Here is a 27,602-nt window from a genome sequence, read left to right on the forward strand (position 1 = left end):
TATAAAGATGGAAAAAAAGTAACAAGATTCAATGAAAGATTATTTTTAGAAAATTATACCCTTACTTAAAGACAGATATACTTTTATGGCATTAATTATTTTAAAAGGTAAATTTTAAGCATATTCAATTAAATATTGAATATTGATAACATGTTACCCTTTATATGACTATTTTCCCATTTTTTTCTGTTCCATGTGTTTAGGAATCTCTTCTTGTTTTCTTATTCTTATTCTTATTACTATTACTATAGCATCTCGTTCATTACTTATAATGAATTTTAAGTTTCATTTTGCTGAGCATATATTACAAAATAAAAAAGAATAGTGGCCAAGAAGACAAAATGCACTTTAATTTAAAAAAATAGTAGTCACTTATTGGGGCAAAGTAATTTGATAGTGAAGAGAGAAAATTCACAGAAGATCTAAAAACATCTTCACTTACTATCCACACACATACTCACACACGCAGGTGCACCTGTGGATATGTGTGTGTGTGTAGAGACAGAGACAGAGCAGCAAAGGGACAGATTCCCTAAAGCATTTTAACTTTCTCCTAATTTTATACACTGATTTTTTTTTTCCTCAAAGATCCAACATGCTACCACCAGATTTGTGGATATCTCTCAGAATGTCTGTTAGTCTGCTGATGTATGAAATATCTCACTATGCTTTCCATGTGCCCTAGATTCTGACGAATCCCCTGTGGCCAGGGAAAGGAATGTGATCGTGCACACAAATCCAGACCCTTCCAACACTGTGAATAGGAGGTCTGGAACCAGGGACTCCGAGTGCCAAACTGAAGATATTCTGATTGCTGCTCCATCCAGAAGGAGAATCAGAGCTCAAAGGGGTCAAAGCATCACAGCTTCCCTTTCTCACTCCGCTGGCAACATCTCTGCATTGGCAGACAAAGGCGACACCATGTTTACCACTGCAGTGAGCAGCCGTACAAGATCTCGGAGCCTTCCCCGGGAGGGCAACAGAGGTGGGGATGCTGAGCCCAAAGTTGGTGCTAAACCCTCAGCATATGAAGAGGGGGAGCCCTTCATGGGCGACCGAGAAAGATCGTCAAATGATTGCAGTGAGGCCCCCAGCAGCCCAAGTGCACAGGAACACCAGCCTGCTCTGGGCCTGGCTTGTTCTCAACATCTTCACAGCCCTCAGCACAAGTTAAATGAGAGAGGGAGGTCACGCCTGTCCCGAGTGGCTGCCGACTCTGGCAGCTGTGACATCTCCTCCAACTCAGACACCTTTGGGAGCCCCATCCACTGCATCTCCACAGCTGGTGTCCTCCTCAGCAGCCACATGGACCAGAAAGATGACCACCAATCATCCAGTGGCAACTGGAGTGGGAGCAGCTCCACATGCCCCTCACAGACCTCAGAGACAATCCCTCCTGCGGCTTCTCCTCCCCTAACTGGGTCTTCACACTGTGACTCGGAGTTGTCACTCAACACAGCCCCTCATGCTAATGAGGATGCCAACGTCTTCGTGACAGAGCAGTACAATGACCACCTGGATAAAGTGAGAGGCCACCGGGCAAACTCCTTTACGTCCACTGTGGCAGATCTGCTGGATGACCCCAACAACAGCAACACCAGTGACAGTGAGTGGAACTACCTACACCACCATCACGATGCCTCCTGCCGCCAGGATTTTAGTCCTGAGCGCCCCAAGGCAGACAGCCTGGGCTGCGCAAGCTTCACAAGCATGGCCACTTATGACAGCTTTCTGGAAAAGTCTCCATCAGACAAAGCAGACACTAGCTCTCACTTCTCAGTGGACACAGAAGGATACTACACTTCCATGCACTTTGACTGTGGTCTCAAAGGCAGTAAGAGTTACGTCTGTCACTATGCAGCCCTGGGCCCAGAGAATGGCCAGGGCATTGGGGTTCCTCCTACTCTTCCCGACTGTGCCTGGCAGGACTACTTAGACCACAGGAGGCAGGGGAGACCAAGCATCTCTTTCAGGAAACCAAAGGCAAAGCCGACCCCACCTAAACGTAGTTCATCACTGAGGAAGTCCGATGGAAATGCAGACATTTCTGAGAAGAAAGAACCAAAGATAAGCAGCGGCCAGCTCCTGCCTCACAGTTCCAGGGAAATGAAGCTGCCTCTAGATTTCTCCAACACACCTTCTCGAATGGAAAATGCCAACCTTCCCACCAAGCAAGAATCTTCTTGGATGAACCAGAGTGAGCATGGTATTAAGGAGCCTCAGTTAGACACTCCAGATATTCCGCCATTCAAAGATGAAGGTGCTGAATCAGCTCACTATGCAGATCTCTGGCTTCTGAATGACTTGAAAACAAATGATCCTTACAGATCTTTATCTAATTCCAGCACTGCTACGGGTACCACAGTTATTGAATGCATCAAATCTCCAGAGAGCTCTGAATCCCAAACATCCCAGTCAGAATCAAGAGCAACCACCCCATCCCTTCCTTCTGTTGACAATGAGTTTAAATTGGCCTCACCAGAAAAGTTGGCCGGCTTGGCATCTCCATCAAGTGGCTACTCAAGCCAGTCTGAAACACCAACTTCCTCTTTCCCTACAGCTTTCTTTTCTGGCCCGCTGTCTCCTGGAGGTAGCAAAAGAAAACCAAAAGTCCCAGAAAGGAAATCCTCACTACAGCAACCCTCTTTAAAAGATGGAGCTCTGTCACTGAGCAAAGACCTTGAACTTCCAATTATACCTCCTACCCATCTTGACCTAAGTGCTCTTCATAGTGTCTTGAATAAACCATTCCACCACCGTCACCCACTGCATGTTTTTGCTCATGGTAAGCAGAACCCAGTAGGAGAAACCCTGCGGTCCAACCCTCCGCCGTCCCTTGCGATTACGCCAACAGTCCTGAAGTCTGTTAACCTGAGGTCCGTCAGCAAGTCTGAAGAAGTGAAGCAGAACGAGGGCAACAATACAGATCTCCCCTACTTAGAGGATAGCACTCTCGCAATGGCTGCCCTGTCTCCAGGTAAGATTAAGCCACATGCGGCTAAGAAATCAGTATCACGTCAGTACTCCGCTGAAGACACCATACTGTCCTTCTTAGACTCCTCTGCAGTCGAGATGGGACCAGATAAACTACAGTTAGAGAAAAAACGTACTTTTGATGTAAAGAACCATTGTGAACCAGAAACGGTGACCTCAGCTGGTAGCAATCTTCTAGATTCGAGTGTCACGAAAGACCAAAAACATATGGAGAATGAGCCTGTTCCGGAAAGTACGGCGAGTAAGAATTTTGACTTTCCCACAGAGGGATTTCAGAGGGTCTCTGGTGCCCGCCCAAATGAGCTGGATGGCAAAGTACGACAATATGGAGCGGGTCCAGACGGGGCCCTGGCACAGGTGCAGAAGCCATCCTCTGCAGATTGGGAGGAAGCTGCATACCCCGAGTCTCTCGATGCGCTCGCGGCTCAGTCAGACTCGCCAACCAGACCCACAGACATAAGCAATCCACTCAAGCCTCAACCTGGGATGAGCCGCCACCATGACAAAGTGCCTGGGAATACCAGCTGTGAAGCGGAGCTATCAACTGCAAATTCATGCCCTGAAAAATGTTCTGAGCAGGAAAATACCGCTTCAGGTGTTTCCGCCAAAAGTGCCTCTGACAACAGCGAAGCAGAGGAGACCCAAGGAAGCGTGGATGAGGTTTCACTGAAAGGTCAGTTGTTGATGGCTTTGTCATAAGTAGAGAGGTGTCTCACGGCACTTCACTACGTTTTTTTCTTATGTTCCCCGTAACACAGTGCAGCCCTGGGTGTCAGTTTCTCTCCTCTCCCCCTTTTTTTCCCACTTATTAAAACGAGTGAGATAACAGTTTTTGTTTTTGAGGGACTGACTGAGCTGCGACAGATAATCTCTCTTCTTTTTTTAAAGATTTTATTTATTTATTTGATAGAGAGAGAGATCACAAGTAGACAGAGAGAGAGGGGGAAGTAGGCTCCCCGCTGAGCAGAGAGCCCGATGCGGGGCTCGATCCCACAACCCCAAGACCATGACCTGAGCCAAAGGCAGAGGCTTTAACCCACTGAGCCCCCCAGGCACCCCGATAATCTCTCTTCTTAAAGACAGCAGTAAGGTATCTGTTGATTGTTGCTGCCGCAAGCCAGTGCAAGGCAGCGGTGTGCCTGCTAACTTCTTCCTAAAGATGCTTCTGTTCTCCATTTAAGAATCGTCACCGAGTGATGACTCTATGATTTCACCGCTTAGTGAAGACTCTCAGGCCGAAGCAGAAGGTGTGTTCGTGTCTCCAAACAAACCTCGTACAACTGAGGATTTGTTTGCAGTCATTCACAGGTGAGGCAATTAATACCAAACGCTTCGCTTCTTTCCATGCGTCTCATCAAATGCAAATGCGGGAAAGCCTTGGGTACTTGGGGTGCGTTCAGCAAAAAAGCAAAAACAAACAAACCAACCAACCTTGTTTTCCGAATCAAACTGATAGACTTATATTTCCGTTAGGGAATGTGAGCCTTTCTATGTAGCTCAACCTCACCTGAGGGCCTTCCGTAAGAACTGCGGAAGGGATGGGGTTTCCCACAGGAAAGACATCCTGGAACAAGTTTCTGTTTGAAAACAATTTATGGTTAAGTAACTTAGAGTGAAAGCTCAGAGTCTCTTGTAACCTCTGACGGAAATAATTTCTTGAACCAAAGGAAAAAAAAATCTGCTCACGGCCGTAATCCTCCACTAGCAGAGATGCAAGCCGCTTCACTGAACAGTCAGAGCCCAAGTTGGAGACAAGACAGTGGAGGAACCTGCCCGTTTCAGGGCTCCCCCTGCCCGTCCTAAAACTTAAACTTCTTTAATAACACTGGTCCTCTCTAAAATTAGTACTCCAAATCCCACAAACAGAGGACGTCCTCTGCGCTGTTTTTGCAGGACACTGTTGTGTCCAGGCTGCCCACTCACCTTCTCTCACCTGCCCCCTGCCCCCTGCGATCAAGGGCCATGTCTGCAAGAGCACATCCTCCTTGCAGTGTGTGACTGACAAACAGAGCAGGAACTCGCACAGAGGCGAACCCAGACTGGACTGAGCTAGCCAACAGTGCTGTGCCTGCTCGTTTCACTACCACCACTACCTTCTTCCACTAGGCCTTGGACCTACATGGGGTTCCCAAGGGACACAACTTGAAAACTGCCTTTTCTACCTTACAAAGTTATACTTTTTTTTTTAATTTATTTATTTGACAAACAGAAATCACAAGCAGGCAGAGAGGCAGACAGAGAGAGAGGGGGAGGCAGGCTCCCTGCTGAGCAGAGAGCCCGATGCGGGGCTCGATCCCAGGACCCTGAGATCATGACCTGAGCTGAAGGCAGAGGCTTTAACCCACTGAGCCACCCAGGCGCCCCGCGAAGTTATACTTTTTAAAAAAGATTTTATTTATTCATTTGAGAGAGCAAGAGAGAGATAGAGAGCACGTGTGCATATGGGCAGGGGCAAAGGGAGAGGGAGAAGCAGACTCCCACTGAGCAGGGAGACGCTGGGATCATGACCTGAGTTGAAAGCAGACAGTTAACCAACTGAACCACCCAGGCACCCCTGAAGTTATACTTTTTTGAAGCAAGTTTTTTGCAAGAAGTTTGCCATTTTTCCTGGAATGCTACTTTTTTTTTTCTTTTTAGATCTATTTATTTATCTATTTGAGTGAGGGAGAGAGCAGGAGTGGAGGGAGGAGCAGAGAGAGAAGGAGAAGCAGACCCCCTGCTGAGCGGGAAGCCCAACACAGGGCTCCATCCCAGGACCCTGAGGTCATCACCCGAGCCAGGTTAAACAGCTGTTTAACCAACTGAGCCACCCAGGCGCCCTGGAATTCTACTTTTAAAGAGAACTTGCATTTTCTCTTGATGTGGTTTTCCACATAAACATAAAGAAGGAGCACAGCTCTTCAACAGCTTTTTTTAAAAGACTCTATGAGAAACCCTTTCTGTGTGTACATACCTTACCAGGCACACCTCACCACTCAGAGAGTGAAGAATCAGTTTACTTTTTTCTTTGCTCTGTGTGTAGTCTAAGATCCAATTATACTTCCCACACCCCACTTTATCTTAGGACAAGTTACTAAAATGCTACCTAAGTTAAAGAGTCAAGTCCTTACCCCAAAGGACCAAATGCCAGTATCTGGAATAGTGGACAGAACCTAAGTAGTGGAGTCAGAATCATCTGGAATTGAATCTCAGTGCTGCCACTTTGTATCCAGTCTTGTCAGTTAAAACCTCTCTACCCATTTCCTGACTGTTAGTGGAAATACCTATACTCACATATTCCATTTTGATGCTAAAATAACATTTTAGTGTCTAGAATATGGTAGATGTTAAAAGCAAATGCTAGTTTGGAATTCCTACCTTACTGGAGTGCCAGACACTGGCCTATGTGATCTAACCACAAAGGTTTCAGTGAACCAAAATGAGGCTGGTCTCCAACTGCAAAGCTGAAATTTTCTCTACTCTATGGACTTTTAGGTTGGTGAAAGAGCATGCTGCCAATATTTATCAACATACTGAATCATGCAAAGATTCACTAAGTTTACACCTATATACTTATCAAAAGAAATAATATAATGATGGATCCCTATGTTTGGTGGACTTACAGAGCTTGGTAATCTTCGATTTGCATTTGTATAGGATTTATTTATGTGTAGCACAGTGACAAAAATGACCTTGCCTTTGTGTGTGTGTGTGTGTGTATGACACTTTTTTTTTTTTACCTTGTTTTCTTGAGGGTTTACAATACAGAGAGCTTTAAGAGCTCCAGAGGCAGTCTAGGTTTTTAGCTTCTCACAGAAAGTTGATTTACTGAGTGATAACACTGCTGTTACTAAGCAGCTACAGAAAATTGTCTTTACAGCCAAAAATGGATTGACTGATTTAAAAAGTCATGTAAGAATTTTTTTTATAGGGAGAAATTTAAAAAGTTGACAGAATAGTATAACACACCTCCCCAGACACACATATCCGTTACCCAAGCCTGTCCACCATCAACCTACGGCTAATCCTGCCCTATCCACACCTCTATCCGCTTTGCTCTTCTGGTACTCACTGGAAGCTGACCCCACACATCAGAGCATTTAATAGGTAATGCGGAGACAGATTTAATACGAGATAGCTACAGTTCTTCACTGCCTACGCTCTAACCGGAAGTCAGACAGCAATATCTTCTCAAGCTCTTGTAAAACATCCCAGTAAGTCCTCCTCTCTTAGCTCCAGCCTCCACATGAGTCATTATGTGAGAAGGTCATTTACAGAACCTAATTTCAGTCCACTGGTTATTGGAGAATTTCCCTCGGGCCGTGAGAGCTATAAGGACAAGGAATGTATCTCCCTCCTCACCTCCAGTGTCCTAATGCCACCTAGCCAATCAGATAGGGCACACCAAACTGCTCTTCAAGGACAATGCATGAATGTGACTTAACATTTCCAGTTTCAGAAAAATGTGTGTGGACTGAGGTTTTTCCTTTTCTTGAAAGGTCTAAGAGAAAAGTCCTTGGAAGAAAAGACTCCGGGGATATGTCTGCTCGAAGCAAATCGAGGGCTTCTCTTGGCAGCAGTAGCAGCAGCAGCGCTGGTTCTGGTACTTCGCCCAACAGCAACGTGACCACCCCAAACAGCCAGAGGTCCCCGGGCCTCATCTACCGAAATGCCAAAAAGTCCAACACGTCCAACGAAGAGTTTAAGCTGTTACTCCTCAAGAAAGGAAGTCGCTCGGATTCTAGTTACCGCATGTCTGCTACTGAGATCCTCAAGAGTCCCATCCTGCCCAAACCTCCTGGAGAGCTCACAGCTGAGTCCCCACAAAGCACCCATGAGGCTCATCAGGGGGTCCCCGGGGCCGAGGCCCTGTCCCCACTCTCTCCCTGCTCCCCGAGAGTTAATGTGGAAGGGTTTTCCTCAAAGAACTTTGCCACCTCGGCCTCCTCGAGGGTTGGCCGCTCCCGAGCACCCCCTGCGGCCAGCAGCAGTCGCTACAGCGTCCGCTGCAGGCTGTACAATGCGCCCATGCAGGCCATCTCTGAGGGCGAGACAGAAAATTCTGATGGGAGCCCACATGACGACCGATCCTCCCAGAGCTCAACATAGGTGGCCCGGGCCAGGCTGGCTGTCCAAGGCCAAAACCCTTAGTCGTATGAGGATGTAGGAACAGAAGAGAGGACTGAGGAGAAGTCAGCACAACGTGGGGTACCATCACCGCTTACCAACGAATTCCTAAATATTGGCTGGGGAAATGGAAGATGGTCCTTCTTGATTATTTTCCACATCTTTAAGTAGCTGCACTGTCTTTCATATTTTTCTTTAGCTTAGTTTGATTTACCCAATCTCATTCCTTTTGATAATATAGAATTTGAAAATGTCTGCTTTTCATGAAACCTAGACAAAGTTTTCCCAGAGCTGCCTATTCAGAAAACAAAGCCCTCACTGTCATAATTCTTAAGAAGATGAAATTACTCTGGAGGTTTGGTATTTTTTTACATTAAAATGAACTAAAGCAAAATTCAGAAGAAAGAACTACACACATGTAAATACCATATTTTTGATAAAAATGTGTAAATAGATTTATCAATGACGAGTGGACATGTGGCCAATTATCTACCACACACCAACTGTTTATAGAACACAACAAATAAAGTGTAATAACTGTATTCTGTGAATACCATTTTCATATAAAATACCATATTTAAATGTCCACCAATATGATTTTCTGAGTGATAGATAAACCTCAATTATGAATTTTAAACTGGTGAAATAAAGAAAATCTTGAGGTCATATACTGAAATGTGATTAATTTAAAATAATGAATTCAGACCTAGCCATTTTTGTGACAAATTGCAGCACCAAACAAGTGAATAGTAACACATGGCTATGATTTGCCATGTGGTAATTTGGACAGAATGAAAAGCATGCTTTTGATTTTTTTTAATCAATGAGAAAAATCAACATTCTCAACACAAAGCCCTGAAGAACATTTGACAGTGTCTTTTAGATTTTTAATTTTTCAGTGGATTGCTTTAAAGAGAATGAATAGGGAAAACAATAGTTAATTTAGGTTATGTTTTATATTAGGCTACTGGGGACATAAACAGTCATCATCTAATGACTATAAACTCCTTAAACAGTTTAGTAATTAGCTCCAGTTTCTTTAACTAACAAAAATAAAACATAAGCATGCCACAGAGCTATTGATTTATCAGTAAGTACCTGCAATGAGTTTTCAGTGAAGCTTTCTCTCTGTGCTGATGAGATTCATGCTACCTAAAAAAAAGTAACAGAAATGACACTGTGAACAATATAGTTGGGAAATAGGTATGTGTATAGGCATTATTTATATTCACTGTTAAACTGGGAATGGGGAACAGCTCTGGTTCACAATGCTACATACAAATGAGTTTTTGTCTGATTTTACTATATCTGCTTGATGGCAAAAGGGGAGGGTGGTGGGTGGGAATGGAAATGTCAGGGTGAGTGCTCTGATACAATGAAGGCAGGGAAACAAGCTGAATTACTTGAAATTACTTGAATTTTCTTGTCTTAAAACTGAAAAAAAAAGTAGTTACAAGTTGAAATCTGTAAATGATTCTTACACCTCTGATTTTAACGTGAACTGATACTAATGTTTGAAATATGTCAGAAATATAAGCAGCTATGTACTTAAAATATGTTTTGAATGGGACAAGGTAGAAAGTAGAGAGAACTAAGAAGGGATATGGCCTATAAAAGAATAGAATGTGATTAGAATGATAGAACAGACCAGAGTTACCAAGAAATTGATAAGCAGCTGGCTTTAAGTTTATGCAAGTGGTATTTGGGAAAGTAGGATGTGTGAAAGGGGGTTTGTGGCTTTGGTTTAATTCATACCATATGAAGGAGAAAGCCTGGTCTAAGAGGATGCTGTCTTTCAATAGAAACACTTTCTAAGGTGTTATAGATTGAGAATTAGAGAATCTGATTGCTGTTGGGTTTTTGTTTGTAAAGAAAAAAAATGTCTGTCTCCTACTATTTGTTTTCACTATCAAATGGTATTTCTTAATTTGTCATCCTTGTATGTAAAATATGTGCTGGGGGTGGTGGGGTAGAGGAGGGAGAACGTGCGTGTGTGGATGTGAGTGTGTGTGTGTGTGTGTGTGTGTGTGTGCTTGTGCTGGGATAGATAAGCTACCTGGTAAAGGGTACATTTGAACATTTACAAAGTGTTATACTTTTTATTAAAAGAAAAATGTTTGGGGTTTGAAAAAAATGGACCATCATTTCTCATTGGAACCCATTAGTCAAGAAAACCAGCATGGTTTGACACATGGGAACATGAATAACTTTTTCTCATGCTTTGAAAAGTACACTTGGCAAAATTTTAAAAGAAAGTTTTTAGACAAATGCGATAAGAAACCGTCATTTCCAGTCACAATAGGTGATCTTTTGTAATTTTCATAAAAGCAGTTCGTTTGCAGTATGGCTTTTGTGTAGTTAGGGGTTTTTTAAGCGTAAAGAAAGGTATGTGGGCTTTAAAGTGATTCTAAATCTTGAATAGGAAACACATGAATTGGCTTTAATAAATATGTCACCTTTTTATTATTGACATCAATTTAAGTAATGGTACCATATATTTTTTAAAATACATACTGACTTGAATTGTGAGGCAATAAGATTCCTTCTATATGTAATGATCACAGAACTAACCCTTATAATATAGTTTTACTTATTTTGTTTACTCTAAAAATCTATAGCAGAGTTTCTCTATTTTATATTTCATAGATTTAAAAAAAAAAACCCAAGTAATGATGGATTTTAAATTCACTGTGTTAAGAGTATTGAGTAACAAACTGAGTAAAAAAAAAAAAAGGAAAGAAAAAGTAAGGAATTCCTTATTAATCTGGAATATTCTACATGGCTTTATTACATAGCATATAAAACCAAGAATTAGAGGGCTGTCCTCAACATCACTGCCGTTTTGAAGCAGGGTACACACATTAGGTATCGTGAAAAACATCAATCCAAACTTTTCTTCTGTTGTTTGCACTGATGCTAATTTTTTGTTCTTTTATGTTTATGCAACATGTCTATGTTGTGTGAGGGAAAATTTTTTTCCTTTTTGTTTTTTTGTGTTTTGGGGTTTTTTTGTTTTTGGCTAAGTAGAGGACATGGACTAGTTGTAGCAAACAAAACACACTGTTTGCTCTTGCCAAAGGTCAGTGAGTGAGTACATTTGCTGCAGAGATGGCAGACTTAGAGAATTAGATCATGACAAAGATTTAAAACTATAAAGAAGGTTACAGTGTAACTATTTTGGTACTAGAACCAGTTCGTGCTGGCCAAAAAGACAATGGTTTATGGACTTGCATCCATTTTGTATTTTTGTAATATTTGTAAATATGAACTTTTTAAATTGTTGCAGAAATGGTTTCTTTTGTAAGATGTTTTCAACGTTTACATTCAATTCAAGCCTTTGTATATTTTAGAGCTGTGCAACACTTTAAGTCTTGTATTTATTTTTAGTAAAAATGGTGACAGTTTCATTGTGAACCCCTCTCAAAAAAATGTACCAGAAAAGTTTGATTACCTAGAAAGTGTGTATAGAAACTGCAAATAAACGTGACTGCAATTAAACAACCAGTTTCTCTTGGATTATGTAATTGTATTCTTGGGGTTTCACAAACAGCAAGTGTTTTATAGGGAACTGGACATAAAAGAAGGTAACTGCTATAGCAAAAGTAGGTGGAAAAAATAATAAATAATGTATAATGAGCTCTAATCTCATTTTGGGTTTTGGGTTTTTTTAGATTTTTTAAAAAGTAATCTCGACACCCAATGTGGGGCTCCAACTCACAACCGAGATCACACACGCTCTACTGACTGAGCCAGCCAGGTGCCTCTCTAATCTCGTTTTGTATTTGAGAGAAGAATAAATTTCCAATAGCTACTATACTTTCCTTGTAGCTCCTCTGTGAGCCAGGAAAAAATTTATGGCTTTACTTTACAACACTCACCTGCTTTGCTTCTAATAATTACTCAAGACTGTGCCTTGTTCCGAAGATGGGCAGCCTCGATATACATATTACAATACGCCACTAAATAAATCTCATGTGCCTTTTATTATATAGCAAATTTATTGTCCTGGGTAGTGTTCTAAGTGCTTTGCTTACTCAAACTCATGTACTCCCCACATTGTGCCCATTTTACAGACGGGGAAACGCAAGCTCAGGGCCGTTACCTGACTCTCCCAAAGCCATGGAAAGACAAAATGTTGGGGCTGGGGTGAACCCCTGTAAATCTGGCTCCAGGGTCTATGTTACCTTTCCACGAGGTAACAACTTTTTAAAATAACTTTCCCCCGTTTGTACCAAGCCTCCACAACTAAAGACCCAGCCCGTCTCCTTCGAATTCCAGCAAAGACAAGCACACCTAAGACAGAGCCAAAGTCGACGTCTGTGATGGTAAGGAGAGAGACAGAATTACATTTAAAAAAACAAAATTTTCGAAAACCAACCAACGACAGTGGGCAGGCCAGGCAACCGGCAGCCTCACGCCGCAGAGCCTTCTCCACGAAGCTTCTCCAGCGCTGGAAGGAAAAGCCCGCGCGTGCGCGCCAGCACCCCTGCGCAGCCGCAGAAACACCTCTCAGCGTCGGAGGCTCGCGCCTCTGCTCTAGTGCCGGGTCCCAATCCCACCAGCTTTTGCGGGCGGAAATCTGAACTGGCACGCCCAGCTACAGACGTTCAGGGGCGGGCACTGCTGGACGCGCAATGGGAAGCGAAGCCCCGCCCCTCGGCTGTCTCCCTAGCAACGTTCCTTTTTCCCCCCCAACCCCCAACTTTGCGCAGGCGCTTGCCGGATTGGTTAAGAGCCCTGTGAATAGCACGAAGCGTGCCGCGTGCTCCCGGATGCGCGCGTATTCCGGAGCTTCCGGGGTCCTCGAGGCAAGCGCCTCATATGGTCGAGCGCGACTTCCGGTGGGTGGACGGTTGGTGAAGCTGTGGAAGTTAACGGTCTTAGGCCGTTGATACTCCGGAAAGCTGGCTGACATTAATCGGGCCTCGGGCCCTTCGGCGGGCAGTGTGGCAGGTGCTGATGACAGAACAGGTCTGTGTAGTGGCACTTTTTCCTCCCTTGAACTTTCTTGCCCCTCGTTTGCGAAAAACCGCTGAGGTACGGTTTGGTTTGACGGTTGGGAAGCTCCGGGGCGGAGCGGGGGGAGGGGGGCGGGGCCGGACAGGATTTGTCCTGAGGGAAGGAAAAGAACTTGATTTTCGGGATCGCGGTGAGGGGGGTGGTTCGGGGTGGTTCCCACCTCCTGTCCCGGAGAGCCACGGTTATGTGCTTTTGAGATTTGGCGGCTTTTTGAGTACTTGTGCTGACTTTCTGAGAGAAGTAGTTCGTTTTCCGTCCGTTCGCTGCCTCAGCGAAGGTGTGTTGGGCGGGGGCGCGGGGCGCGGAGCGAGGAACTACCAAGACTTTGAGACTTTATATAGAATTTTGAGTTTAAAGAACTGATGAACTAGCGAGTTGATTCGTTGGAACATTTTTTTGAGATTGAAACGTTGATTTTGAGGCTTTGTTGGTAACCTCGTTTGATCAATGATCGTGCAGTGTTCCTGGTTTATTGTATATAGAATATGTATATAAACGCCGAGGCAAAAGAAAGTAAAGGCATGATTGTTTGATAACTTCGTTAGTGATTGCTTCGTTCCCTCCTCTCGCTCTCCCCAAATTAGGACGGCTCTAGAGTTTTAAACTACGTTAATATTTACAAACAGTGATTTTACAAGCAGTTTTTCTTCATGGCGTTCCATAAAAACAGGGCATGGTCCCGATTCAGTGCTGGGTGATGGGATACAGTTTGGGCGGCATTATCTTCCATCGGGCAACTTTGTGGTCGCTTAAGTTCCATACGGACAGTAGAGTAGTTGTCGGGTGAAACGCTGTTTTTGAAGCCTTAACATTTGCAGTCAGTTGATGAGTTAAGTGAATGCTTTGGAACTTCGGAAGCTGAATCTTCAAGTGACTTTTTTGAAAAATGCCTTTGAAATGCCTTTTTAAAAATGCCTTTTAAAAAGCCTTTGAGATGCCTTTAAAAATGCCTTTTTAAAAGCCTTTGAGATGCCTTTAAAAATGCCTTTTTTTTTTTTTTAAAGATTTTATTTATTTATTTGACAGAGAGAGATCACAAGTAGTCGGAGAGGCAGGCAGAGAGATAGAGAGAGAGAGAGGGAAGCAGGCTCCCCGCTGAGCATAGAGCCCGATGCGGGACTCGATCCCAGGACCCCGAGATCATGACCTGAGCCGAAGGCAGCAGCTTAACCCACTGAGCCACCCAGGCGCCCCTAAAAATGCCTTTTAAAAAGCCTTTTTAAAAATCAGATGGCTTCTTGTTCTTATGTTATCAAGAGTTTAGGTTTTCTGTGGTAAAATACAAACGAGCTTCATTTTAAGTAAACTCATTTTGCGGGATTTTGAGTTTAATGAGTTATTTTAATTAGTTTTGCATAATCCAGTCATGATTGGGCTCTAAGAAATTGTTGCAGAAACTTTTTTATGAAAAGAAGGGAAAGGAACTAAAATTGATGCTGTGCTTGCTGTGAACCAGACATGATACTCAGTGCTTAACTGTATGATTTGGTCTTAAACAGCTCTGTGAAGTAGAAATTATTCCAACTTCACGAGTTTAGAAATTGAGGAACAGAGAGGTTAAATACCTGCTTGAAGCAAAATAGCAAAATTTGCAATTTGGATATGGATTAAAGTATTTTTAAAGTCCAATACTTTGCATTATGTCCTGGTGTTTAAAATTTGTTTACTAGAAATTGTTGTATATCTGCAGTATACAGGTGCAATGTGAATGAAAATTACATGTTTTGACCCTGAGTATTTATTGTCCGTGTGCTCCATGACAGATAGTTCTGTTGGGAGGAGGTTATGAATACCCAAATAATGAAATAACAGTTGCGAACAGTGGGTGCCTTTGCTATGCCGGTCGTGATGGTGAAAGCTTGACGTGTATTAATTCATTTAATCCTCATAACTCCGTGTGAGGTCTGTACTATTATCGCCATTTTACAGATTTAAAAAAAAAAAAAGCACAGGGAAGTCACGTAACTGATAAGTGGAGGAGCTGGGATCTAAAACTGAGGTATTCTGGCCCCAAACCTAAGGTCTTTAGGCTGTTTGATGTTTCCTTTTCGGTAACGATGACCTCAAAAGCATTACTGTGTGAGTGTTCTGGTACTTTGGGGAAAGCAGTGTCACTTTTGGATGGGATGACTTAGCACCTTTGCTTTGTGGAGATGGACCTTGAGTTGAGCTTTGAAGTTGAATAGGTTTTCCTAGGTGGAGAACCAGCAGGGTATTGTGGGTAGAGGTCATGACAGGAGTGAGAGGTTCAAAGAGTGCAACATTGGTGATTTATAAATGTGCCACAGAGGTAGAAATGTCTGGAGTCTAGTCGTGGATTCAATGACTGCTGCATCTGTGTCTAACTACAGCCAAGTTTGGGCTGCAGTGTAATTATCCAGTAGAGAATTGTCTGATTTTAAGAGTCTGTAACGGTGGTGGCAAACTTTGTCTATAAAAGGCCAGAAAGTAAATATTTTAGGCTAAGAACAAGGGGACAAGTGGTAAAAGGTGATCTCACTTGAGGGTGTGGAGACTTCTGACTGTGTAAGGACCATGGAGGCTATTGTAGGAGTTCGGGTTTTATTTTGATAATGTTAGAGAAGGGATTCCAGGTGGTTTTAATAATGAGTAAGTAAAGCCTATTGATTCTGGAGCCAAACTGTACCAGTTACTAGCTATGAGACCTGGATAAATTATTTAAACTTGCTTAGCCTCAATTTTCTCTTAAGAAAAATGGGGATAAAATAACAGAGCCTGCCCCACAAGGTTGTCAGGAATACTAATGAGTTAACAAGTGCTTAGAACCTTGCCTGGCACAGGGTCGGCTATAAAATCTGTTCGGTATTACTATCTGTACCTTGTGGTATATTCTAAATTTTCTATAGTAAAATATATGTAATAAAAAATTACACGTATAAAATATCAAACAAAATTGTTAGAAATACAATGAGATTATAGGAAATAGTATCAGAGTTGGGAAATTTGAATTCAATATTCTTACTCCTTGAGAGTTCAGGTAGAGGTGTGAGACTGCTCCACAGTGTTCTTTGTCAGATATCTGTTAACTGGGGACTGCTTACGTAGACCATGGCCCATCTGCAAGATAGAAAACGAGAAACTTGTTAGAGTGACTACAGTATATCTAAAGGTATTGGTTTGGGAAGACTTATCCCACCATTGATTATTTTTGCCTGTTTTTGAGCTTTAGATCAATGGAATCATATAGTATGTTCTCTTTTGTGTCTGACTTTTACGCATGTTTATGGTTGTGAGATTCTCCTCATGTGTAGCAAAAGTTGGTTCGTTCTCATTGCTCTGTAGGCTTCCTTTGTATGAAAACACAACAGTTTCATTATTTATTATTAATCTTATAATCAGAATAAAACAAATGATTTAAGAAACAAAGATTGAAGTTATACCTGAAATTGGAGGTTTTGGGTTTTGGGTTTTTTTTTTTTTTTTTTTTTTTGAGAGAGAGAGAGCATAAATGTGGGGGGGGGGGAGAAAGAATTTTTTTTAATTTTAAAGATTTAGTTATCTGAGGGAGAGAGACAGACAGCACTAGCGGGGGGAGGGGCAACGCACTAGAAGCCCAAGCAGATACGGGACTCAAGTCTCATGACTCTGAGATCATGACCTGAACTGAAACCAAGGGTCCAACACTCAACTGAGTGAGCCACCCGAGTGCCCCTCAGTGCCTTGCGAAAAGCAGTTAGGAATTGTGCTCTCTTGTTCATTTTTTCCAGCATTTACTCTGTAGCCTTTCAGTTGTAAAGTATTTACTTCACAATTTAGAATTTATGCGTGATCTTGATCCTTATATCTAGGTGTGACAACATAGCTCTTCAGTTTTTAAAGGTTTATTCTAAGTCACTCCTGGAAGAGTTACTCTCAAATTCAGCCAAGACTCCGGTTCAGTTTGAGTTGGCATTTGGAGAACATATCCCTATTAAGTTGATGATGGTAATGTGCGAAGTAACTTTTTTATGTCTTGCTTTTTAGGAGTAGGTGGTTTACCAGCCCTGGGTGATCAGGCAATTTCACAAATAAACCCACCAGCAAGTTTAAATACAAGTAGGGCCCACTCCGAGGAGGTGGAATGCTGCTGTTGCTCAAAAAAGATGTCTAGCGGCTCCAGTGAAGCTGATGTGGTTTGTATTTCAAATAAATCTGTCTTTGTTCTTTTCACTGTGCTCTATTTCTTTTCTAAATGGAATTTAATTTCATTGAGTGGAATTCAGAAATAACTTCATGAGCTTTGACAGTGGTCTATAAAGCTGTGACAAACATTCATGTACAAGTTTTTTGTGAACTAGCATTTCTATCAGGTAAATAGTCAGGAGCTGCTCTGCTAGCTCATAGGGTTAATTTAAGTAACTCTATGAAAATCTTGCCAAACAGTGCTGTTTGTTTGTTTGTGTTTGATTGTGCTGTTGTATAATTCTGTCACATTCTGCTGTTTCTTGATTCCTGAAGGTAAGTAAAAATACAGATTATTAAACTATATATAATTTGGCTTACCAGAAAAAGCATTTCTTTACTTAAATAAGGATGTGGGTATTAATGCCACCTAAGTGCTGTGGGCAATTCTCTGAACTTCTGTCAGCCCCAGTACCTTTTCATTTTTGGACATAATGTTAACTGCCTACTGAGAATTGCTTTCTGACATAAGTATGTGAAAGAAGTTTGAAAAGCACAAGGCACTATACATGTTGGCATTTACCAACTTGTATAGTGTTGGCATATACCAATATACATGGTAATAGAACTAATCTATAGCCCTTTCCATATTGTTTTGGTTATCCTTTTTGAAACAAAGACTACATAGCTTCTGTCTTTATTTTAACATTATTCCTGTAGTTTATAATTAATTCTTAGAACACTGTATTTAAATGAAATCTAATGCTTATTTGTTGTATATTCATTTATTTATAAACTGTCCTATTAAAAAAGTTTTAAGGTGATTAATTTATCAAGAAAAGTAGATGCTTAAGTGTTTCTTCTTCTGTCCACAGAGTGGCACTGTTGGATTATTTAAAAATCAAAAGCCATGTACCCTGCTTCCTTGTTCATGGTTAAAAATACTTAGGTTTGCAGCAGTTCTCTTGCCAGGTTCCTAGACTAGTCTTTCAACCCTGACTTACACAAGAGGCTAAGCTCAATAGAAAATGGTATCTTAAATGTAAATGATATCTTCAGAGATCCCTTAAGTTCAGATAATAAGAAAACAGTTTTGCAAGTACATCTTTTCATGTAGTCATAGTATTTACAGTGGACAAAGGTCCTTTGATATTCACCAATAGCTTTTGGAGCATCTTAAAAGTGAAATTGAAGTCCTCAGTTTTTCTTTCAGTTCTATCTTTCATCTTTCCTTTTAATTTGTTAATACATCTTCCTTAGATAAGAACACGAATACCTGCTTATGATGATGATAACACTGTTCTTTATGCATATGAACCAAATACTGCATATGTCAATAATGTAAGTAATGTTAATTGCCACTTGCCAGATATATTAACACTTAACCATTTTAAAGAAAAAGGTTTAAATTCTTCATATACTGTGGAGTTCCTCTAAACTCAAACCCAGGTCTCTTCTGAACTTGTTTGCTTCCTTTCACTAGACAGTAACCATATAACCATTTTACTTCCCTTTTCCTTAGGTAGTAGGAAGTTCAGAGCAGCTTATACTCATTTTTAGTACAAAATTTGAAACCTAGGTCCTTCTGATATAATCAATTCTTATTTCCTCTCTCAATTAGCAGTTGCCATTTTCATTTTCGTATTAATGTGAGCTTTATTTTGTTTCTGCTTGAGATTAAGACTTCTGGATCCTTTTGAAAAGTTGGTGACAAATAAAAACAATTTAAATAAATAAATGTAAAGTGTTTCTTTCCTCCTGGTGTTGAATTTGGCTCTTATAAAAGTAAAGCATTAACTACTTAACTTTTAAAATATTAGCAGGAAACCGTGATGTCTGACACATCCTACAATGAAGAACAACAAAAAACTATTATGGATGTCCTCAACCATTGTCAGGTACAAAATTCTGTTTCTCAAATGTAGTTTACTGAAATACTAAGTTAAAATTCCCTTTATCTCATGTAAAAGTATACAATTAATTGAAATTTTGCTGTATCAAATTACCTAACATTATCCCTTCATTGTAATAATTTTTAATAATTTCTAGTTAGAATAGTACCTCCAGGTGAAAATTTTGAAATACCAATATGTACGTTTTATAGCTTTGTTTTAAAAGCCATTAACTGAAGAAATGTGTGTTATGTTATTTGATACTGATTAAATTTTCCTTACAAAATCTTTGAAAGAAATTGATATAGAAAAAAATTAGTATGTGTCTAAATACATTGTTGAGATTTCTCAATTGAAAAAATGGCAGCATACTGTTGTTTTTTAAAGAGTATATCTTACGTAGTTTTGAGGGGATTTTGTAAAAGTTAGCATGCTGGTAGAGATTGATGGGGGTAATTATCAAGGATTTTGTGAGCTGCATCCTCTAGAGGTAATGGAAGTTTATTTTTTAAAAAGTAGTTGTTAACATACAAAGTTTGTTGGATTAAGATGAGCTACGCCACCTAAGTAAAGCACGTTTAGGTGAGTCTTTATCACTGTTACTGAGAGCAGAAATGGACTGCTTCAAAGGAACATAGCAGGTCTTTGGGGAAGGAGGTATGGAGGGTGGGCGGTGAGGGGGGGGTTCGGATTTCCAGGGGGGCCATTCCCGGCCTGCCTCATGTAAGCACCCACGACCCCCGGGCTGCCACTGCTCTGCCAGGGCCTTCTTTCTGAGCGATGGTGCCAGATGTGGTGAGCTAGAACGTGGAGGAGGAGAAGTGCCCAGTGTCCCATCCCAGCCCCGAAACGGACCATCGGGGATCCTCCCCGTTTCTCCCGGCGTGCGAGCTCTCTCCTTTCTTCAACTCCTTCCCTTACCGGCCGAGACCGGTCGCTGTACACTTCCGTCTTTTCTTCTTCTGTCCTTGCCCAGTGTCCTCTTCAGGAAGATTCCAGCCCTGTGCAGGCTGGGAAGCAGAGGGGGCGCCTGCCGGGATCCCTCCACTGTCCCGTGGCCCTTCGCCAGCACTCTGGTCAGCTCCCTCTCCGTCCCCCGCAAGCTCCGGAGGGCCCGGCCCTCGCTGCTTATTTCAGGGAGGCCAAGGTGGGGTGGAGCGTGAGGCTCAAATCCCTCTGAGTCGCAATTCCTCTCCCCACAGCCAGCCACTAGGCTGGGATCTGTCCTTCAGGCATCTCCCTCTATATGGCGAAGGCGGTCCTGTTTTCTGCCTCTGAGCCTCTTTCCCTGTGCCAGGACGCTTCCCTTGGTCAGTGGCCCCCTGCTGGCCCTTCGGCTTCCGTCTCCATCACTCTCCGCATCCCTCCCACAGCTTCACCTCCACGTGGGGCCTCCGGTCCCTCTTTCTGTCACGCCTTCTCTCTCCTTCCCTTAGGACAGCCGGCTCTTTGAACGTCATTTATGTTCACTGTCTACACATCTGACTTCTGTGTTCTCTCTGGGTATTTTGAATCTACTGTTCCTTCTGCCCTCTCTGCCCTTCTGTGCATCTTTCCTGGTGAACACCGTCTCGTCTTTTAGTCCTCAATGGGGACATCTCCTCTGACAACACTGCCACGACCGGTAGCCTGGGTTAGGTCTTCCTGTTCTGTGCACACGTGGCCTCCCATTCTTACCTGTGTCGTAGCCATCAGAGTCACAGCAATAATATGACTATTGATGGATGGTTGAGCACTACTGGGCGCGTTGTCATGTAGTATTGTTGTTAGGATGGGAGTACTAACACACCACAGCGCCTCACTTTGTCCTTGAGAGAACTCTAAGATTCTCATCTGGATTCTACACATGAGGAAATTAAGGCACAGAGAAGTTAAGTGACTCGCCCAAGGTCACACAGCTGATAAGCTGCAGAACGCTAGTCCTTGCACCCAGGCGTGTTCCCCTAAAGCCTGCACGGTTCACCTCAGTGCTGTCGGTCATTGGGTCACTTGATCATGCACCAGAACCACCTGGAGGGCTCGTGAAAGCAGATCGCTGCCCCTGCTCTCAGAGTTCCCGATTTAGCAGGTGTGGTGTGGGTGATGGGGCATTTCCGACAAGCCAGTAGGAGACATGGATGCTACTGGTCCAAGACCACACTTTGAAAACCACTGCTTTAGGCTGCCCATCACTTTATTGAAATCCTCTCTCCCCGACTCACCTGGCTGTTCCTTAGGGCAGGCTCTCGTCGTTTTCCTGTTTTCCTTTCTGTCCACAGTCCCAGCACCTGGCAAAGCAGTTCCAAGAGGTAGTAAGTAGGCCCTCAATAAATGTTTGAGTGAATGAATAAGGAAATGGTCCTGGCCTCCTGCTTAAGTGTATTTTTGGCCTGAATAAAATTTCTGTGTATTTGAAAAATTCTCAGGTTTCTTTAGCCACATACCTGGTTGGCCAATAGGGAACATATACTGGAAGGTTTTATAAGGTTAATTGTTGATTACCTTTGAAATACTTTGAAGCCAAAAGTCACGTCTGTTCTATTTGGCTCACTGTTCTTTCCAGCACAGAATGCCCACTGCCTCTGAGTTCTCACCATGGTTATATGGAAAGAGGCTCTTTGGCCTTTTTAGCAGATTTGAAGCTTTCTTTCCTAAAATAGCCCCTTCCTTGATATAAAACGACTCCATCATAAATATGGTGGCTTATAAGAATGGTGGTACATTTACTTTCCAGTATTAAAGCTTTTTAAAATGCCCGCATGGCCTGGAGTTGTTGAGTAGGAGGTTGGGCTCCTTATCTCCCATCAGCTCCGCTCTGTGTCACCAAAACCAGGCATCTGGTTTTGACAGCTTGAGAACTGTTCTTTGTTTCTAGCAGTCAAAATTTGGCTTATTGGTATTCTTATGTTACTTTTACAATCGAAATTATTAATAGCTTATATTATAATAGGTCATCTATGATGCTATTCAAAACCTGGATAAGAAATTTGATGTCATTCATGGAAAAGTTTCGAAAATCCACCGCTTTCGTGTGAAATCACTGTGGCAGAATCGCGTGAGTATTAACAAACATATTTTCACAACTGCAATAGACCTCTTGCTTCTAAAGATGCCATTGAGTTAGAAATGAGAGAGAACTATTAACTATGAGATTAGCAAGGCCAAATGATTCTTGCTGTAGCAGCAGATGGGAGACTGAAACTTGTTGGGAAAATGCTTAAGTTTAGGTTTGAAAAGTGTATGACAATGAATAGTTTTATGTTTATAAGCACAATGTATAAAATTCAGTTAAAATGTAGGGTTGAAGAGGAACAAAAATCATATAATCAAAATAGAGCATATATATTTAGTAATGTAAAGCAGTATTTCCTGAAAAAAATTTATATTTACTACTTATTTTATTTCCTTTTTTACTCACTGACAGTTAGTTTATGCTGGGTTTGTGTCATTTCAGAAGCCACTTGGATATGCTTATAAAAATTATAATTACCTGCTTTCCAGAAAGATCAGATTGCAGAAAATGAGGAAGAAGGAACCTCCTTCTTCATTCTCTTACCCTGAAAGTTATAGCCCAACTATGCCGGTGGAAAGGCCCCCAAATGATTCCCCGAGCAATCCTATAGGATCACCCTACCATTCAGAGGTGGGGTCCCCAGAACGGGATCCAGAGTCATACCTCCAGGAGCAGGAGCCGAATCTGAGCCAGAGTCCAACACTTCCCTCCGTGTATTCATCACACTCATACCAGCCATATTTCACACCTGATGATCCGATTCAGGGCTCCTCTACCATTGTGCCCTACTATCCCAGCCCAGGGCCCAATACCAGCCACATGTTCTCACCTACTCGAGCTTGTACAGTAGCACCCGGATCCATTCTGGGTCAAGGTGAGCCCAGTCCGACGCATAACCCTGAGATGATGACTTACCCAGCTCTAATGGAAAATAAGTGCCTCGGCCATACTGCCTCATCTCTTTGTATCCCGCCCAACTTTGGTGAGTGTGAAATGACACATGACAAGTAGCACTATTTGATCTATAATCCTCAACGTCCTTGATGCAAGGGCATTTCTCCCTACCTAACATCTCTTCTTTTGGGATAATGATCAGGTCAATTTTGATTTGTCTTTTTCTCCCATTGAAGCTACAAGTTCACCAATTGGAACTGAGCCAGGTATCCTAAAACAAAGCTTCTCGGATGACCCTTCAACCTGGTCTGTGGAGGAAGTGATCCAGTTTCTGAAACAAACAGATCCTCAGACACTCACCCCCATCGCTGACCTTTTCAGGCAACATGTAATGTATATTTTTATTTGGTTTTCCTGCCATAATGCTTCTTTCTTTCTTTCTTTCTTTCTTTCTTTCTTTCTTTCAGTAAGCTCTACACCCAGTGGGAGGCTTGAACTCACAACCCCAAGGTCAAGAGTCGCATGCTGTAGGAATGAGCCAGCCAGGTGCCCATGCCATAATGCTTTTGAATGACCTCTGTGCAGGCCCTTCAGTTGGGTACCGATTAGTGTGGATGGTAGGGGAACGCTAGCAACCGATTTTCCATGTGTGAGAAAGGTTACTTGGCCCAAAGTTAGCTCCTTAAATGGTAGAGGCTGGATTTAAATAGGAACAGTGTGACAGGGTGTCCTCTTTGTTATGATGCCCAATGAAGCCAGCAACTGATCCCGTTTGGCTCAATTCTGTTAACCTTATATGGTTGTTGATGGTTTGAGGTGCTGATAGCCTCATCCATTTACAAAGTAACATCATGGGTTACATTTTTTATAAGTTCTAATTTTTATTGTACTTAGTAGGAAAAGTACAGAAAGTGCCTGACAAAGGCAGCACTGTAAGGGGTTTCAGGTCTATTCAGACAGTACAGTTTTATTTTTAGACCAGAACTTGTAAAAACGAAGTAATATGTTTTAGCAACATCAGTCAGACTATTAGTAAAGAACTTGAGGAGGATGCCTTGTGACTATGAAATCATATTTTTGTAGTGTTTCCTGATGAATAAAATTAGTAGCCATACCCTCTTTGATATGGCAAGAAAATAGTTTTTAAGCATCTAATCAACTGCAGACAGCTAACTGATTAGCTTTCAACATCAAGATAGCACTCTATAGCACGCGTACAGTTCGTATGGATGCTAACACCCTCTTATTCCAGGCTGTTCTAAGATAACTAATGGCCATCTGAAATCCATTTCTACCATTCACAGTTTTTAATCTGTCATAGATATGCAGTATTTTATTCAACACAATATTTAAAGGTAGGTAGTTTGATGCTTAGGACATTTTTAAGATTTTAGGTTAGGGGTGCCTGGGTGGCTCAGTTGGTTAAGTGTCTTCCTTCGGCTCAGGTCATGATCCCAGGGTCCTGGGATCAAGCCTTGTGTCTGGCTCCCCTTCTTGCTCTCCCTCTGCCCCCCCTTACTTTGTGCTTACCCTCTCTCAAATAAATATATACATTTTTAAAAAGATATTAGGTTAAATTTTCTTCCTAACATTCAAGGTAAATTTATAAATGATCAAACCATGCTTCATTGTACAAATTATATTTTTAATAGTTTCCTTCAAGCAGGTGTATACTCAGAGAATATACATCTGGAAGGAGCTGCTCTATTATTGGTATCACATGTTCATATAATATGAAGAAAGGACCATTCTGATAAAATATGAACCTATCAACTAATCACTGTCTTCTCCTTCTGTCTGTAGGACATTGACGGAAAGGCTCTGCTACTGCTTAAGAGTGACATGATGATTAAGTACATGGGGCTGAAGCTGGGGACAGCCGTGAAGTTGTGCCACTACATTGATAAGCTTAAAGAAGAAAAATTCTTTGTCAACTGAAAACATGTTTGTGTCAATTTAGTGCCACTACATTGATAAGCTTAAAGAAGAAAAATTCTTTGTCAACTGAAAACATGTTTGTGTCAATTTAGTTCTATCTTCATTCAGGGGAGACCAGTGCCATCTTGGTGTAAAATCATTTTTCTGCCCTTAGAAGTTTTTGTTGTGTAGAAGGTTCTTCTAAAACTATGTTCTGTCCAGAATTTCAGAACTCCACTATAGTTTGGTCTACTCTTTCAGAAGCCATTTAACATGTGAGTGTTGGAAGTTTCTTAGATTAGGAGTTTTTTCGTTATATCTTTTTACTATTTTTATTGCATAGTTTACAATTGTACTTCACACAGGAAACAGAAACACCTCTAATTTCTGTTCATCTTTATCTAAGGAACCAAAACAGCTGAATCCCAAAGAGAAAATATCAGGGCCTGAAAAGTTCTCTAATAAATCCATGGATTTTCCTTAGAAGAAAACTTAAAGATTCAACTATAGATAGCATCTTTCTAAAATCTTTTATGTTTGTTACTGCAAGCTTCAATTCATATTCTACCAGCTTCCCAAAAGGGAAAGCCATATAAAGTATTTTCCTTTCTATTATTATTTCTATATATGTTGTATTTGTTTCTATTTAAAGAAAAAAAGGCAACCTTACAAGCTTTCTTAAAGTATTTTTACCAATTTTTAGATAAATTGTTAGAACCGTCATTTTATGCAAGAGATACTTAGTTTACAACTTAACATATTTTACCTAAGCTTGGACATTTCACTAGGCACTCATTGTTCCCATCTCTCTATAAAGATGCCTATGTCCAAATTTTTGAAAGATAAAATTTTATTGTCTGTGTTCATAATGATACTGTTTCATATTTATATTTTATTCTATATCTGAAGTATACACACAAGTAAGTCTTCTTTTTGAATTTAAGGATAGCACCTTGCACTTCACAGAGGTAAAGATGAACTATATCCAGTGAGATGTTTTTATTCTGTTAAAAATATTCACATCATCTGCCATCACTAGTACCTCTCAGCTGACTCTTCAGCGTTTCCATACAGGGAAGCTCTCTGTCCTGTGCAATGTTTCTAGTTCATTTGCTTTCTGAGCCATTTATCCTACTAAACTTTGAAAACTACATTAGCTCTGATTTATCATTTTGGACTTTATTTTAAGAATTAGAAAATTAGAATGTTCAAGTGAAACCTGTTCATTGTTTTCTTATTTATTACCTTTTTATGTTATATAACATTTGATATAATATTTATAAGCTGTGAGAATTGGTGCTAAGTGTATGAACCATTTGTTATAAATGCCAATAAAATGTTCACCGGGGGCAAAAATATACATCTTCTTTTTCAAAAACCAAGTGTGCTTTATAAACAACTGCAATTCTTTACTGGGCATATGTGACTTAAAAGCATCTTGTTAAAAGGTGCTTTTATTTATGTTACTCATTTATGTTGTTTCTTGTAAGACAAGATTCTATTTTAAACTTGATCTTCTCTCAAATTGTGTGAAGATGCTGTGCCCAGTTGAACAGTCCTCAGGTGTTTATATGAATACTATGTTTTACAGTTTTCAGATTTTAAAATACAATAAAGTTTTAAAACCACAATAATGTTAAAGCCTCAGATTTGATTTTGTTTGCTTTCACTACATGACATTAATGTACAAATGTATTAGAGTTGATAAAGAAACGCTATACCAAGCTTGTGGTTGTCTACGTGCACATCCAGATAGTCGAGTGTTAACACTTGCCCTCATTCTACAGGTAAGCAGGTCGCTAGCAGCGAAGGGCTGATCTCCTGTAGGACCTTAAACGAGCCCCCAGGGGAGCAGCACGAAGTTCCATCCACGAGCTGTGTCTGTGCTCAGCACTTGCCGCTCGCAGTGGTACCGAGGATGCGAGTGCACTAGAAGAGGCCAGGGCTCCCGCATATCTTGTCCCCGTCCCCAAGCTCCTACGTCTCCCTGGTGGTCTGCCTGCTCTTCTGTCACCGGGGGCCAGGAGCCACACTGCCTTTCTGCCTTCAGCTCTCCCAGCTTACAGGAGAGGCTCAGGACGGGGGCTGCATCGCCTTCCGCACCTGACCCCTTGCCCCTCTCGGCTACGCCAGGAGCTTCTGCTCCACGCCTTCAGGCCCACAAACTCCTCCCACTGCAGCAGCACGTCTGTCAGTTGACACGGTCCCCACTGAGCCTCCAGGGCTGATGCTCTAGTGGCGGGAATGGGGTGTCACTGTGCTTGTCTGGGACTTGGGTGATTCAGACCCGCTTGCTCTCGGCCATCCGGTTTGTCAACTTATAGTCCAGGGACCATCTAACGTGTTAGGCTCTCGGGAACTCTCCGGGCTTTTAAAATGATCTTTCCGGGACGCCTGGGTGGCTCAGTGGGTTAAAATGATCTTTCCTCTGGTTCTGCCTCTCAGGCCATCCTTCCAACACCAGCGGGCGGAATTCTGCAAGCTGACTGTGGCAGCCTCTGGGCGCATGGAGCGTTTGCTTTCGTCTTTGCATGATTTCTGATCGTTGCAGCGGCTCCGGAGTGTGTGTCCAGGGTGGGACTTCCCAGACTCAAACCCAGGCCCCCTCTGTAGGCATGAAAAAGACATGCCCTTCTGTAATACGACTAGAAAAGAACTGAACCGCA

At 41.9% G+C, this 27,602-nt stretch overlaps 2 protein-coding genes across 9 annotated transcripts in view; both read left to right on the forward strand.

Moving 5' to 3' along the window:
- The window catches only part of NHS (NHS actin remodeling regulator), a 335,827-nt gene extending 324,222 nt beyond the window's left edge, over positions 1-11,605 (forward strand). For both annotated transcript variants that reach the window (XM_059158464.1, XM_059158465.1), the window contains exons 7-9: positions 686-3,667; positions 4,176-4,302; positions 7,473-11,605. In XM_059158464.1, the coding sequence (XP_059014447.1) occupies positions 686-3,667; positions 4,176-4,302; positions 7,473-8,082 (3,719 nt within the window). In that variant the 3' untranslated portion in view covers positions 8,083-11,605. The remainder of the gene's footprint in view (positions 1-685; positions 3,668-4,175; positions 4,303-7,472) is intronic.
- A 1,068-nt stretch (positions 11,606-12,673) lies between these two features.
- SCML1 (Scm polycomb group protein like 1) lies at positions 12,674-26,570 on the forward strand. 7 transcript variants are annotated; one of them, XM_059158470.1, is made up of 8 exons: positions 12,674-13,071; positions 17,104-17,252; positions 18,502-18,582; positions 19,062-19,139; positions 22,063-22,167; positions 22,567-23,107; positions 23,256-23,407; positions 24,823-26,570. In XM_059158470.1, exons 2-8 carry the CDS (start codon positions 17,223-17,225, stop codon positions 24,955-24,957), a joined length of 1,122 nt encoding a protein of 373 aa, XP_059014453.1. In that variant the 5' UTR covers positions 12,674-13,071; positions 17,104-17,222; the 3' UTR covers positions 24,958-26,570. The 7 variants fall into 7 exon arrangements, with proteins under 7 accessions (XP_059014453.1, XP_059014454.1, XP_059014449.1 ...); XM_059158471.1 differs by lacking the exon at positions 12,674-13,071 and adding an exon at positions 13,108-13,396; XM_059158466.1 differs by lacking the exon at positions 12,674-13,071 and having other exon boundaries at positions 14,315-17,252.
- The last annotated feature ends 1,032 nt before the right edge of the window (positions 26,571-27,602 follow it).

Source organism: Mustela lutreola, chromosome X (assembly GCF_030435805.1).
Source record: "Mustela lutreola isolate mMusLut2 chromosome X, mMusLut2.pri, whole genome shotgun sequence".
In the NCBI taxonomy this organism is placed as follows: Eukaryota; Metazoa; Chordata; class Mammalia; order Carnivora; family Mustelidae; genus Mustela; species Mustela lutreola.

Excerpts from the sequence above, each read along its gene's own strand:
- SCML1 (XM_059158466.1), top strand. The coding sequence starts at position 17,088 with ATGTCTTGCTTTTTAGGAGTAGGTGGTTTACCAGCCCTGGGTGATCAG. Across the intron at positions 17,253-18,501 it reads GCTCCAGTGAAGCTGATGTG|ATAAGAACACGAATACCTGC; the intron begins GTTTGTATTTCA and ends CATCTTCCTTAG. Across the intron at positions 23,408-24,822 it reads CTGACCTTTTCAGGCAACAT|GACATTGACGGAAAGGCTCT; the intron begins GTAATGTATATT and ends TTCTGTCTGTAG.